Here is a 14754-nt window from a genome sequence, read left to right on the forward strand (position 1 = left end):
GTTTGGCCCAGGGAAAGAAAAGAAAAATATTTGATTTGGGATCAATTCAAATAAAACTATTTGAATTTGAATTTGGATTTGGAGCTCTGATTTTTTTGAGGGATTTGATCTCGAAGGATTTGAAAACTAATAGAGATTTATTTGATTTTAGATTCAGCTGAATTGAATCTAAGTATTTGATTTGAATTTGAGACACATTCAAATTCAAATCTTCACTCAAAGAATCAAGAAAATAAAATAAACAAAAGATGCAATGATTCATCTTAATGTAGTGTTTAATTTCATAAACTATCTCAGTGCTCTTTAGAATAATTAGCCAATAATAATATACTTGAGTATACACGTACATGTATAAATATATAAATTCAAATATATATTTCATTGATTTTATGTTGGTTTAAAAATTTTATTTTTTAAAAAAAGAGTGAATTTTGCTATAATCTAAATGCTAAAAACTCATAATGTTACAATCAAGGTTTAGGATTAGCCACTGAACTTTAAGAGATTTTAGTAGGGCATATTTAACGAGAGCTAAGGTGGAAAGGTGCATTAGGTTTTCTATTGTGCTCATCCTGGGATTATTGGAGTCACCTTCCACTCCCCTCGGTGAAATTTCCTTTGCCATACATAGGATTAACCTCAAAAATATTTTTAGAGAAGGCTCATTTCACCTACCCGCACTTTGCTACCCAACAGTGGCCATCGAAAGTAATAAATAGTTCCTTTTACTTATAAATAGTTATCATTTATTTACTTTTGCTTATAAATAGTTTTCATAATTTTCCTTTTTCCTTATAAATAGTTCTCAATAATTTTATTTTCTTCTATGTGATGGACATCTGCACCATATGAATATTGAGAAGAAGAAGCACCCCACATGCTAGGCACATGTGGGAATGTGTGAGAACACCGTAGAACAAGCAACCGTATAAACTAGGAAAGCTATTCTTTTGACTTTTGTGGAACTTGTGATCATTGTGATATGCTTGTGTGACTGTGATGTCTTCTGTCCATGTCAGATGCTTGTGAATGTATGACTATGTGATGTCTTTTGTTACTATGTTTGATATGTTTGAGACTATATGTGGATGTTTGTGTAATGTGCTACTGCTTGTTTTAGAGGGTGTGGCTAGTAATTCCTAAGGCTAGACAAAAATTCAAATTTTTGTGATGTCTATACAAATTACAGTCGGTTTTATGCTTGAATCAATTGCGAAAATGAACCAAAGAAGAGTTAGTTTAAGCAGAAAGCCATTGTGATAATCCTATTATCGTAGTCGATTCTAGCTATGATCTAACTGTGATAGTACTATTATCACAGTTAGTTGTTTACTAGAACTGACTATGATATATAATCCTATTATCACTGTGATAATGGTTATCACATGCAATTCTCAAATTATCACAATCGCGTGAGTATAGTGGTTCAGGAACAGGCTGCACTTGACTTCGGTGTGGTAGTGAATCACATGCATGTTAGCATGTACTGCAAAATGAAGGTCACATGGACAAAACAAGACCCACAAGAAGCTCTCATTAGTTAGCGCCAAATTATCTCTCCACACCATGCGAATTAAAACTAGCCAGTGTCAATCGATCATTTTATTATACCTCATTAATTCTAGATGATATTATATATAATCTAACTAATTAAACTAGCCAGTTATCAACCTCACAAACATTTGAGAAGGGTTAACTCTTTGGTCGCCGTGGACTCCACGCTGCGCTGCTGCTGCTGCTGCTGCTGATCCTGCAGGTTATGTTGCCACCCCTGCCTCCCCAGGCTTATCTCTAGATTCGGTACCCTTGATGGCAGTTGCAGCTGCTTACTCATCCATGCTTGCTCGACTGCTCTGCTGCTGCTGCCGTTGGACGGCGAAGGCGCTGCCGATGACCAGCAGTTGGCAACACCTGCGCTGAACGATGGTCTCCAGAGTGTCTCAGCATGGCCTGCAGGCAGACGCCGTCCGTTGTCCTGCCCTATGCCATGATAGTCAGCGTCTTGCTGTGCACCTCTCCTCCGTCCCTGTAGAAATTAAGCATGCGTGCACAAGCTGTTATTTCGCAATGCAGCAACTATATATTATGATCATCTAGAAGTCCGAGCAGAGACATGTCGAGTACACCACTTATAGCTGAAACCCCAGCTGAATCATTGATTAAATACTTTTGATACCTATTTTGACCCTGGTATCACTACATTGTACCTTAATGTTGCACGTGCAATTCAGAAGTATATTTGTGTTGGGACACAGATCTTCTCACTTTACCGTTGCAAGCCACGCGAACTATATTGATATGTATGTCTTGCATCACAGTGATCTGCAGTAGGTCACTTTAGTGATTTTACCGTTCATCTAAGACATTGTAGTCTGTTCGGTACTATAGCAACTGTACCGTAGGTAGCGTTATATCTGGACCCCTCATCCCTGATCGGACAGCTTAGAATCACACAAAGTCACAAACACTCTTCACCTCTAACTTTGCTCTACTGACATTTTCTTTCGAAACAACGGCACAAGGTCTACCGATTTTATATTAGAAGAAGAGAATTGATCTAGTTTATGAGAGAAACTGGACCTGAAAACCAATACAACTTTTCCGGAACAAAAGCCCGAAACCGGGTGCACCAATGACTATTTGGACATTACAACTTACGGAAATAGCCGTAGGTTATAGTTGTCAAGCATGACTGTAGCTCTGATTTCCTACGGTGATCCGCAACTACTGCCTCAAAACCACCAACTTCGCCGTGGGGGAAAACCGAACACCATGTCATCATTGCCAAGCTTCGTCACACCCTGATGCAACAGCTCTGACTTCCCCACTACATGGCTAGCCCCACACAGAGAGCAAGACCAATGAGGCAAACAACCCGATGAAAGAGAATGTCCAAAGTACCGAAGGTACGGAGTGGTAGAAACCGTTGCCGCAAGATCCACGTTGGTGCCCAAGCCTGCAACCACTCGAACCCATGAAAGGACCTCCAATGTGATGCCTCTGAAAGATTATGAGGATTGGTTAATGTGTTGTGTAGACTGGATTGAGCCTCTAGGGCGGAATATATGTAGTACATAGACTTAGGGGGAAAGAAGCCTCCTCGATTCATATGGTAGTACATGATTACAAATCCTAACTACCAAATCTGGAGATTCATAAATATACACTAACATCCCCCCGCAGTCACAGCGGGAGCATCGCAAACGATGAGACTGGAGAGGAAGACGAATGACATCCCCTCGTAGTTGAAACAGTGCGATGCAGATGTTCTGACTGGAGAAACCGATGAGTTGCTCATGCAGATGGTAGCCTTTTGTGCATGAGAGCGAGGTGAGTAGCCATGGTTGAGGATGCATGCGTGAGATAGCCATGGTCATGGTTGTTGTGGTCGAGGGAGCCACAGATGAAGCCATGGGCATAAGAGGTGCTATGGTGACAGACGTAGGGGCACAAGACAGTGACACGGATGAGGCAGTCATTGAGGAAGAGGTTGATGCCAAAGCCAATGCAATCAAGGCCATTGAGGATGAGGCATGCACCAGGTTTGTAAGACCCGATAACACGTCATGGACGAAGGCACGAACCGGTGTTGCCAGTACTAGGCGCACGAAGGTAGCGAGCCTAACCATGTGCTAGCGTTTGAGCGACCAGTAAAGAAGGCCTTGACAATTGCGATGCGTAGAGTGGTGAGGAGGAGAAGGTGTCGATGCAACCCACAGATGTGGTGCAGATGAAGAGGTCGAGGAGGAGACTATGACATTAGTAATGAGGTTTTGATGGACGAATATGGTAGAGGCGGAACCAGCAGCTTGGAGCTGCGATGCAGGTGCCTGAGAGCGTGTTGGCGGTGCTCAAAGAAGCCAGCAAAAAAACACTCGAACAACATGGTGAAGACCAAGGGCGCGGAACGACAGATTTGATGACTCACTAAGGAGGAGGCGTCGGTTGATCAAAATGTCATGGCGCATGGGACAACGATGAAGGGAGACGACGAGATCCTCTGTTCGGTTAGACCATGCCTTGGAGGGTGCAGCGGCGCTAAGGAGGCATGGCCATAGGTGGCTGTGCTGTGCCCCAAGGGTGACACAGTGGTAGCCCCAGTGCTTAGGAAGACATGTGTACTTGTGGACAAGGAGGACGGAGGCTGCTGGTGATCGGCCAGGATGAACCGCAAGTTATCGGCTGATCAGACCGAGGGCACACAAGGAGGTCATGGCAGAAGCGTCCTGAGAGGTGGAGGCGATGATGAAATGGCATGGAACACCATCCGGACGAAGTGACAGGGTAGCGACGCGTGAGGGTGTCCTCTGGAGTGTCACGCACCTAGCCATGGTTGAGGATGGCAGTGGTCGAAGACGGCTGAGGTCAAGGGCATGCTGGTCGGGCGTGGTGACGATCTAGCATGTTGGTCCAGCATGTGGTTGAGCGATGTAGAGGCCGAAAAATGGCATGTGGAGACAGGGTGACGTGGTCAGTTACGGCTCGTGCGCATGGTCGGGGAGGCATGGCCGAACAATGACACGTGGAGATAGGGTGATGTCATTGGTGATAGCCCATGCATGTGGTCAGGCGGTGCAGTGGGGAGGCGTGGCTGAACGATGATGTGTGGAGATAGGCACATCGGTCCAGCGCATGGAGTGGTTGAGGACACGTGGAGACGACACGTGGAGACGACACGTTAGATCTAGGCGCATGACGGGCGATGGAGGCGGGCATCGTTCAATGGAGCCTAACATTAGCGTGTGGACGGCCGACGCGATGACTGATCTGGGGCGATATGGCAATGGACAAAGATGGGCAGAGCCGCGAGTCTTGTCGAGTCACGATGATCATGGACAAATGAAGATGTGTGGCAACCAGACATGTGGAGGCAGTGGTGGTCGGATTTGGTTTTGTAGACCAGCATGGAGTCATCAAGAGCTATCGGCCGTGTTGCACGCAGGTGGAGAAGCTGGTGTTGTCGTGACGAGGGTGGAGTAGAGGTGTGAGAGATCGATGGGCGACATGTGACGCAAACCAATCTTGGATCGGAAAAACCAAAGAGAAATATCGATCAACGACCAACAAGGGAGAAAAACCCGATCAAGGGATCAAAAAAGACTCTCTAGGGTGGCTGATCAACATGATCAGCGGTGCGAACCCTAAGTACGAGCGACCCTACCCCCAACGGAGATCATTCTCCCCGAGGGCACACAGTGTGAAAGCTGGCGACGGCTAGGGTTTATGGCCTAGGATCAAAACCTAAACTTGTGATACCATGAAAGAGTATGAGGATTAGTTAATGTGGTATGTAGATTGCATTGAGCCTTGAGGGCGGTACAAAAACATGGGGGGGGGCGGCAAGAAGCCACCCTGATACATATGGCAGTATGAGATTACAAATCCTATCTACACAATCTGGAGATTCCCAAATACACTCTAATAGCCTCCAACGAGGGAATGATGTCCACAGACACCGCCATCGTCTGACTGAACACCCGGAGCTCAGCTTTCACTCAGAGAGTCCCCAACCTGGAGGTGGGAGTGGCATCATGACAACGCCTCAAGGAAGGGGAGTGGCGCCTTAGGTGTCGCCGTTGTCTTCATCAGCAAGAAGAAGAGTAGGGCTTTCGCTCGTGGCCCCCGCATCTGAATTGACAAACCGTAGGTAGATCCCCATGGCAGATCAGCAAAAGCAGCCACCCCTCGACATGTGCGCCACTCCGAGCCATCATAGCATGGCGGCCCCACTGGACCAGCATCAAAGACGAAGGGGGATGGAGGGGAACACTATAGAGACCCACCATAGAAGGCCAACCATGGAGGGAGAGCTTCCCATCGGCAACAACAGAATGGTTGATGGTGACGATGAGCAAAGGGCGGTAGTGAAAGCTTGAACAATGGTGATACCACCACCGCGCCGCGAGCACCTAGAAACGCCACGATGGAGGCGATTCGTGTGGAGGGAAAGCCTCACTGCCACCATCCTTACAGCCGTGCCTGAGCCACCCCTCAGGAGCAACACGGGGCGATGAGTTCTCAAATCATCACTTTGCTCTGTTAACATTCGAGGATCCAAATCCTATTGGGTTCACTCTTGGGTGAGTCCATCCAGCCAACAAGAGCTCTCAAGGCAAATATCATGTAGCTATATGGTGCTACGTACTTACCTCTCGCTAGTGAGAAGAAAGTGTCGTTGCAAATATCACCACCCCTCTAGTTACAAGAAAATGTCACTATGAATATTGATGCCTCTTCTGTAAGCAAAGTTGAGAAACTAAGTTGAAATGAGCCTTAGTTTATATGTGATGAGTGATTGACAAGCGTGTTAATTTGGTTTGTTGTTTTCGAGATTGCATAGGCGTGTTTGTGTACTAAAATGTTGATCTTAACTAACCAAAGTCGCTGAAGAATTGGAGTCATGTTTCTTGCTTCTGAGTACAGGAAGATTGTACATGTTGGATGATCTGGTGCTGTGAAAAATGAATGTGTCGGGTGATCTATTGTTCAGACCAAGTACACATCGGAGGAATACAACTCAGAAGCAATAGTTCAAGTACACATCGAATGATCCGGCGATGGAGACATATGAACGTCAGAGTATTTCATGCAGAGAGCCTGTAAGATTAGCTCTAGTGGGCCAAGTGCTCGCCGGATGGTCCGGTGTTGCTGTGTATGAACGCCGGAGTTATCACCGGAGCAATTCTTGCAGAGAGGGTGCAAAACCGTGGTATGGAGAAGTTGAATTTATCGGATGTTCAAGTGATGGGACGAAGAACATGCCGGAGTATTTTGTGTAGAGAGGCTGCAAAACTTACCGGTTTGACAAGTTGCACACACCGGATGGTCTGCTTGTCTAAAGTTGTGCAGGTGATATATGTAACTTGGCGACTAACGACGAGATGATCGGGGTCAAGCGGGATGCTTGGTGCCAAACAATCGAGGAGGTCAGGCGAAGTCAAAGTTGGTCCTAGATGTGCACATGGAAGTCAAGCAAATCTTGGCAGGAAGGATGAAGATGACGTGTTGACAAAGTCAAGTGAAGGGGATGCCCGTGTAAGTGACAAGGCGGCCCGAGGGATCGGGAGCGGGAAAGACTTGCCAGTAATCAAGATCGTAAGACGAGGTACACATGTCGACATCAGGATGCTTGCTCGGGGTCAAAGCAAATAGCTATGAGTCACACTTTGAGAAGCGTGTGAGGCGATTTGTCTCAAAACTGTAGAAGGGTGGAGTGCACATGGCATTATTTCAAAGTTTGCATCGAGACGAAGCTAAGTCATGAAGACACTATGCCCGTCCAATGGATGAAGGAGAAAATAAATCAAAATATCCTTGGTGGTAGGTAAGAGTGCACTACAAGATATAGGTATTTTGGAAAAAAGCTAGAAAACTTAGAGGTCTAGGAACCTAGGCCTATAAATAGAGGGATAGAGCTATAAGAGAGGTTGAACCAACCACTTGAGCCCCTTGAGCTATTCATATGAGAGCCTTATGGTAGGATTTTAGAGGAGAGAAAAATAAGTGCTTGGCCTATATATTAGGTGAGAGCTTTGTGAGAAAAAAGTCATTATAATCTGCCTAAAATAGAGTTGATCTTTGAAAGTAATGAAGTTTATTTTTCTTTCTATGCTAGTATTCACCTCCTTTTAGTTTCTCTCTATTGGTTTGTTGCAAGTTTGTAAGTTTTTCAGTTTTCGATTGTGATTCTCGTTTTGTGCTTATGCTGAAATTTTTCACCTTGTTAGAGTCATTTTTCTCATTGCTAGAGACATAAAATTCGCGTACAAGCATAGACAATTGAGTATTTAATTCTCTTAGATCTAAATCATCAACTACGAGAGTTTCTTCTCATGGTGTCTATTTCTATTAGAATAAAGTATTTCTTTTTTTAAGTTGCAATCTTTTATGATTATGACTCGTGGAACTTGTTTCAATAAAATCTAGGTTCATATGCAACCACCAGAGCCGTGGGTGAAACTCAAGTTAAAATATTCTGATCGCATGGGTGCATCATATATATATGATTGCGCTTCTTTTTGCCTGGAGTGAGTAGCTCTGAGGAATTAAGAGCGGGAGGGGTACTACCAGAAGCGACATTAAAGGTTGGTATGCTGTTTGTCCCCAACACTGGGAATAATGTTATTAGTCCCCTAATTAACCCTGCTGTCAGAGCAGACTGCAGAAACTCATTCAATCCCCGTACCGCAGTTAGTTTCAATCCTGTGCGGAGACATACAGGAACCAGCAACAGGAACCATCAGTTATGGCGATATTCGTCCGTCCAAAACCTTAATCGATCGGTCGTGTGATCTAATGGACCACGCATTGGTTTTTAGACTTTGCACGGAACTAAACTTCGACTGACAGAAACAGAAACATTATACTCTATAAGTATTGAGCACAGAGATTAGATTTAGGAGTTGTACTAGATATATGTATATGTGATCACCTGATTTTGTGTGAGTAAGTATTGGTTTTGGTGGGCAGACATGAGGTAGGGGCAAGGCAGCGGCAGTGGCAGTGGCAGTGGCAGCCCACTTTGCTGTCCGAACGGCGGCCGCAGGCACCAGCTGGGAACCTCCTGCTCCCCCTGCGACCCTGCTGGCAGCCTTCTGCATCATATGAAAAATATACATCAATAACTTGAGTGTGCATAATCACATGCCATCCAATACTTAAGTGAACTTTGACACACAGATTTTTGATAACTACATAATTAAGGTGACTGTATAGCTAGCTAGTAGGACGACACAGTTCCCGTGAGAGAGAGAGAGAGAGAGAGAGATATGTGCGTGGACTGGAGTCTCGTGAGTCGTGACTGGGGTAGGGTAGGGTACGGGGATACAGAGAAGATACACAGTGAATACAACAACAGGCAGCAAAACAGTTAAAATCATCAGGGTACACACGAAACAAATAACGCAGCAGAAGCATACGCACAAGAGGAATTAAATCCGATCTGGCGCACGGGCAGGTCGAGCCCACAGGAGGATCTAGCTGGGTTCCTCTCAGTAGAGGCAGCAGAGGCGTATCTATCTCTCACGAGGGCAGATCGGAAGAGCTACCAGGAGCACTCAGCAGCACTGCATGCAGATGCAGTGGTGTTGCGCTGCCCTGAGTGCAAATGCTGCTGGCAAGCTGGCTTGTCCATGCTCGCCACTACCATGTATTTAAGCTAGCTAGGGCTGAACGAGGGGTGGTACTACTGCATGCGGGCAGGCTTTCAGTCAAGGGCAATAGATGGAGCTGAGGCTGATTAGCTGAGCTAGCTGCCCCTGCACTGCATGCATGCACTTGTCTTCTTCTACTTGTTTTTTGCCAAGATTCCGGCCAGCACTCGGTGAAACGACCCTGGGCATAGGGGGACAATTGATATGGATCTGAATGACAATCAATGAATGATCACAAGGGACTGCTACTACTAGCCACTGAGTCGTGTTACCTAGCTTGCAAATAATGTTATGGGGACCTCTCTCTCTCTCTCTCTGTGTCTCGTGTATGAGAGAGACCAGAGCTGCAACTGCACTGCAAGTTAGGAGAAGGAAAGAAAGTCTTGCCATCCATCATGATCTCCTTGGCCAGTAGCAGCATTACGTTACTGACTGCAGTACAAAGTTCTTGCAATATTGCTGGCTACCTAGACTTTACTTTTCCTTTAAGACGTGTCCCCCATGCATGGCCGCCCCTGATTGCTATTATGTGATAGATCGGTGGCTCTATCCTCTGCTGCATCTGTGCCTGTGCACGCACCAGAGGGAGCAATTAGTTGGAGCACAGCAGGCATGCATGCCAAGGGTGCGTTCATCGGACCTAGCTTTTGCATGCGTGGGAGTTTGGAATCACGAGCCAAGGACATGCAACGGCTGTACATCGATCAGACATGCAGAACTGTCAACTTAATTAGCGCCTTGTAAGCTTTCCATGCATGATTGTTCATCTCTCAACTATATATGATTAGAGTAAATTTCATAAACCTATAACTATTTGTATCTTTAGAACATAAAACTATAACTTTTGAGACCTATATTGTATAAAACTATAACTACCTGTACTTTTAGTAACGTAAAACCATAACTTCTTAGCTTGGTCCCACCCGTCAGTCACACATTTTCAGCATAATGAGAAAAATAAATAATATGTAGCTGACGGGTGGGATCAGATCAAAAAGTGGTAGTTTTGTGTGACTAAGGACATAAGTAGTTGTAGTTTTATAAAATAGATCTTGCAAGCTGTAGTTTTACGTTATAACATACAAATAGTTGTATCTTGTAAAATTTACTCATATAATTATTATCGAGCATAGAAATATTTTTATTCTTCAAGGAGAATCAAAGTACCACCCACACCAATTTGACATACTCGTCATACAAATTGTGTTTTTAGCCAAGTTTGTTGTTTCCTTTGGGACAAAATGAGAGAAAATTTTAGCTTTTCAGTGTCACATATTTGTCAGCACTACGGCCTAACCACACAACTCTTTAATAAATGATATCTATTCATAAATATATAGGATGGCATAAAATTCTATTTTTTTTGTACCGTTAATATCTTTGATTCTATTTTTTACATATTAACATTTAGGTTTGAATAATAATCATATTGAAATTGCAATTATTACTCAAAAATGTTCATAATGTTTTTCACATCCAAAATGTTAGTAATATTTAATACTCCCTATAGTCAAAATAAACTTTGTGTTTATCTGGAGTCAAACTATTCAAATTGAGAAAAATATCTTTCGGAATATTTCAGTCAACCATACATAAATTATGGAAGTGTATCCGTCTCAAAAGACAATCCATCACATATTTTTTTAGGTTTAGCAAACAGATTGCAGTAGAAATTTGTGATCATTGTTATCCTTTAGGGACCATGTCATGGTAAAAAAAATATACTTGTTTTTATGGCTGGAGAGAGTCATTTATACTATTGTTAATATTTAATAAAAAAAGGAGAAAAGGTAGTTTTAACTAATATACACTGGATATAAACTGCATATTACGGCATTGTACTTCAAACTACTTCAATATGTTAGACGAATAAATGCCAATATTTATTACAGAACCATTTTTGTACATGTGAAATATGTCCGTGAATAGTTAGCACATTGGTAATATAATTTCCTCACTAATATATTGGAAATCAAATCATTGGCTTCATTATATGCGCCTCATAACTTTGGTTTGAGGATTATGCTGATCCCTCCAGTCAACAAAGAGTGACGACCACGAATGCGTGAAATGAATTGTCTTATTTTTGACCAAGATACTGGTATAATATATATGTTGTTTGGATATGTGAAAGATGCTAGGGTAAATTTTGAAGAAAAAAAACCCTCATGGTTTTCGTATTCTTCTAACATACAATAATCAAAGTGTGGTCAAGTATCTTATTGACTTTGAAAAATAAAAAAACCTTGCACAAGATGGAGAGTTTTATATTGTACATTAACTATATGGAATTCCATAAACCCATCTGGTAGTCTTTCTAAGTTTGATTTTCACAAGTGTGATATCTCTTTATTCAGCAAATGCTCCCTAGAGGTGTGTGATATGTCAAACAAAAAGAAAACACCGTTGGTTTCTTGTGACATGTGGAGTTTGGAAGATGAAGCAGTGTAAGGGCGATGCATGCTCCTGAACGATGCTCATATGACCGTTAGCTGCTCACATCATAGTCGTAGATGGCTGACATGGTGAGGGGGTTGAGTTCATTGAGTGGTGAGTGCAGAAAGATAGCAGAGATAGAGAGATGGGAATCTGGGGTTGAGGCCATGTTAATTATAATGCATCGTAAAACTTAATAATGCCTCTCTGAAGGAAAATATAGTTGCGCGTGCATGCGCATTACATATCCATATAAACCATCCAAATGGACAAAGGGCGCAGTCTTGTGCAGTGCCACAATAACCAAGACACCAAATAAATAGAGGGCACTATTCGACCCAATTATATATATGGAATACCAGCAAGTTGATGATGTATACAAACCTAGTATTGGCCGTAGCATTGGAAGTACTGTGGTTAAACACGTCAAAGCCATTCACTTCACTACCTCTCCTCAGAAAACCCATATCTCTCATCTGGACATGGCCTGCACCACACCATATATGCATGTCTAATAATCACTTAGATATACAATGGATATATCTATATATATGTACATACATATAAATGTGTCTGCATGAACATACGGAGCCATTCAGTAAGTATTCCAGATATGGTACTGCTACCCTTTTTTTTAAGGAGTGGCAGTGTTAGCTTTATGGGACTGACAGGAAATTAACCACACACACCCCACGCCAATAATTCAGCTAGCATTATGTGATATGACCTTACTGAATATAACTTCGATCAGAGAAAGAGAAAGATAAGTGTTTCTGGAGCGAAGCAAACTACTGTTGTAGCTAACATGTGGGTAATGTTTTACCTGCAGCGCATGATCTGTCTGCCGCCGTGCCCTTCACTGTTCTATACATCTGCATCAAGTAAAGCAACGAAGAAAAGCAAAGAAAGGGAAGATTAGACTAGGCTTTGTGCTGCCATTTGGTTAATTTACTCTTGCAACGTGCTAATTAAGTTAGTTGAAATTGATATATATTAGTTAAATGAATCGGATTAATGAAACAAGTACTTGGCGACAGCTCAAAACAATACCAAGAAGAATAGGGTGAAGGGGCTGATCAAGAGATCATCAAACAATGCTATCTTTTGTTTGGTTCTTGAATCATGAGAAATACAAGTATTGAGAGAGAGAGAGAGAGAGAGAGAGAGAGCACCTGCAGATGGCTCTTAACATGAGCCAGTGTGAGATCCTTCACGTTCATCAGCTCCAACACTGACTTTGGTGTTGCTCCTAGAAAAAAGATACAGTTCCTTAATTTGTAACAAAAAATGAAACGTCACTTACAGTCTTACAGGATCGAACAAACTAGTCATGTATAAGCTACAATTGTATCAAGAGAAATTTCTCAAGCAGTCTGTAGGAACTCTTGAGGCACACTAAAAGAACTTTTTAAGCAAAAAAGAAATAGACTATATATATCGAGAGCTGAAAAGTTTGCTTTAAGTTATGAATCAATTAAGTAAGGAAATGAATCAGTTAGGAGCCACAGAAGGTTCCAAACAAGTCATGAATTGAAACATTTAGGTGTAGAGATTGAACTACAAGATTATTACCAACCTAAATGAATTTTGAAAAATTGGTGTCACACTCCAAAGTTGAATTGTCGATATGAGCTAGAAAATTAGCTCATGTGATTATGAATAAGCACAAACCGAAAGAAGCACAATCGATCGACGGAAAAATGAATTAAACATGATGGCAAGATGTATGTAAGGACGCGCACGGACGTACTCTCATGGCCGCCGAGGAGCTCCACGGCGTGGATGAAGTGCGCATGAAGAGCCGTCGTCCACCGCATCCTCGGCGCCCTGGAACTCCTTTTTCCACCGCCACTACTATTCGCAGATCTCGTTGCGCCTCCGGATAACGCCGGGCTGCCAACTGAGCTTTTCTTGAACCTCTGGATCTGGCTAGGTTGGTGCAGCCGCTGCTGCTGGATGTCGCAGTTGCCAACCTGCTGCGCCATTGCCGCCGCCATCTCAAGTCCAAGGCTCAGCTTTGGCTTGGCAAAGAACCCTGTTTCGGGGTACCCCTCACCGCCAACGCTGCTCCCAGCGTCGGGCGGCGAAGAAGGGCTGATGTGGAGCGACAGATTGGGGGCAGTGACACTAGTTGCCATTGCACGTTGCTGCAATTCTAAATTAACAGCAGAGTTGAGCTTCTTCTTGTTGGAAAATGGAGCGAGAAGGGGATCTTTGTGATTAGGTCATGAGTGGCATATGACGTATGGTTCTTGTATAGGGGTTTGTGCTTGTGGGTTATATTAGGAGGGGGCGTAGATGCCTAGAGAGAGGAGTGAAGTTTGGTAATGTTATGGTACAATAATTATATCAGCGAGGTTGGCGGAGAGAGAGAGGAGAGAGGGACACAGAGAGAGATCAAATGCGTGGAGAAGGCACCACGCCATTTTGAAGGGTTGTAGCGTAGCACTGAGACATGGTCCAAACCGATCGATGTGATGCATGGACTGCAAACTGACTTGACATGATATGATATGTACACCTCTCTGAGTGAATGTGTCGTTTATATTGTATGTACTGGCTTTAGCATATTCCTTCATCACCATGCATTTGGTCAGGTCACATAACACGGTATTTCTTTGGGCGTTGTATCTTGTTAAAAGGTAAAAGTCCCGAAATCATGAATGGCAATATTGTGTCGTACCTCTAAAATCACAAGTGGCAAAGAGCGTGATGTGGGCGCAATGTTTCAATTACCTATATATACTAGCTAGCTCCCAGAATGGGTTGAAAGTACCTTGCAACAAAACTAAAGGGTGTCAGTTGAAAATTATCCAACATATATATTTCAGTAAAATGGCTTTCTGAATTTCCAACATTTCGAAATTTCCACCCTTTTTGGCAGATCTCAAGTTTTAATTTGGGGTATAAACAAGAACGTACTCAAGAATTTTGGTGTAAAAGAAGTTCGACTAGAGGGGGAGTCAAATCATACAAATTTCAGCTAGGTTTAAAAACATCGGCATAATGATTTTGATTTATCAGCTAGTTAGCTACCAGCGGCTTTTAGAACCCTTGGATGTAATTAAACTCTTAGGTTACCTATACTACCTAACACTATGGTGCGGTGCGTGTGTGATCGACTCGGTCCTACCTAAATACTACTAAGTGACCTGTTCCAAACTAA

General features: G+C 43.2%; 1 protein-coding gene across 3 annotated transcripts; it reads right to left on the bottom strand.

Annotated features, from left to right (window-relative positions):
- Positions 1–1461: 1461 nt before the first annotated feature.
- On the bottom strand, positions 1462–14057 carry LOC133915845 (uncharacterized). Of its 3 annotated transcripts, none has more exons than XM_062359199.1 (6): positions 13339–14057; positions 12761–12837; positions 12412–12460; positions 11973–12099; positions 8432–8591; positions 1462–2026 (listed from the first exon to the last, which is right to left on the bottom strand). In XM_062359199.1, exons 1-6 carry the CDS (start codon positions 13724–13726, stop codon positions 1673–1675), a joined length of 1155 nt encoding a protein of 384 aa, XP_062215183.1. In that variant the 5' UTR covers positions 13727–14057; the 3' UTR covers positions 1462–1672. The 3 variants fall into 3 exon arrangements, with proteins under 3 accessions (XP_062215183.1, XP_062215182.1, XP_062215184.1); XM_062359198.1 differs by having other exon boundaries at positions 1465–2026; positions 8432–8594; XM_062359200.1 differs by having other exon boundaries at positions 1467–2026; positions 8432–8594; positions 11973–12075.
- Positions 14058–14754: the final 697 nt, after the last annotated feature.

This window comes from Phragmites australis, chromosome 4 (assembly GCF_958298935.1).
Source record: "Phragmites australis chromosome 4, lpPhrAust1.1, whole genome shotgun sequence".
NCBI classification, from domain to species: Eukaryota; Viridiplantae; Streptophyta; class Magnoliopsida; order Poales; family Poaceae; genus Phragmites; species Phragmites australis.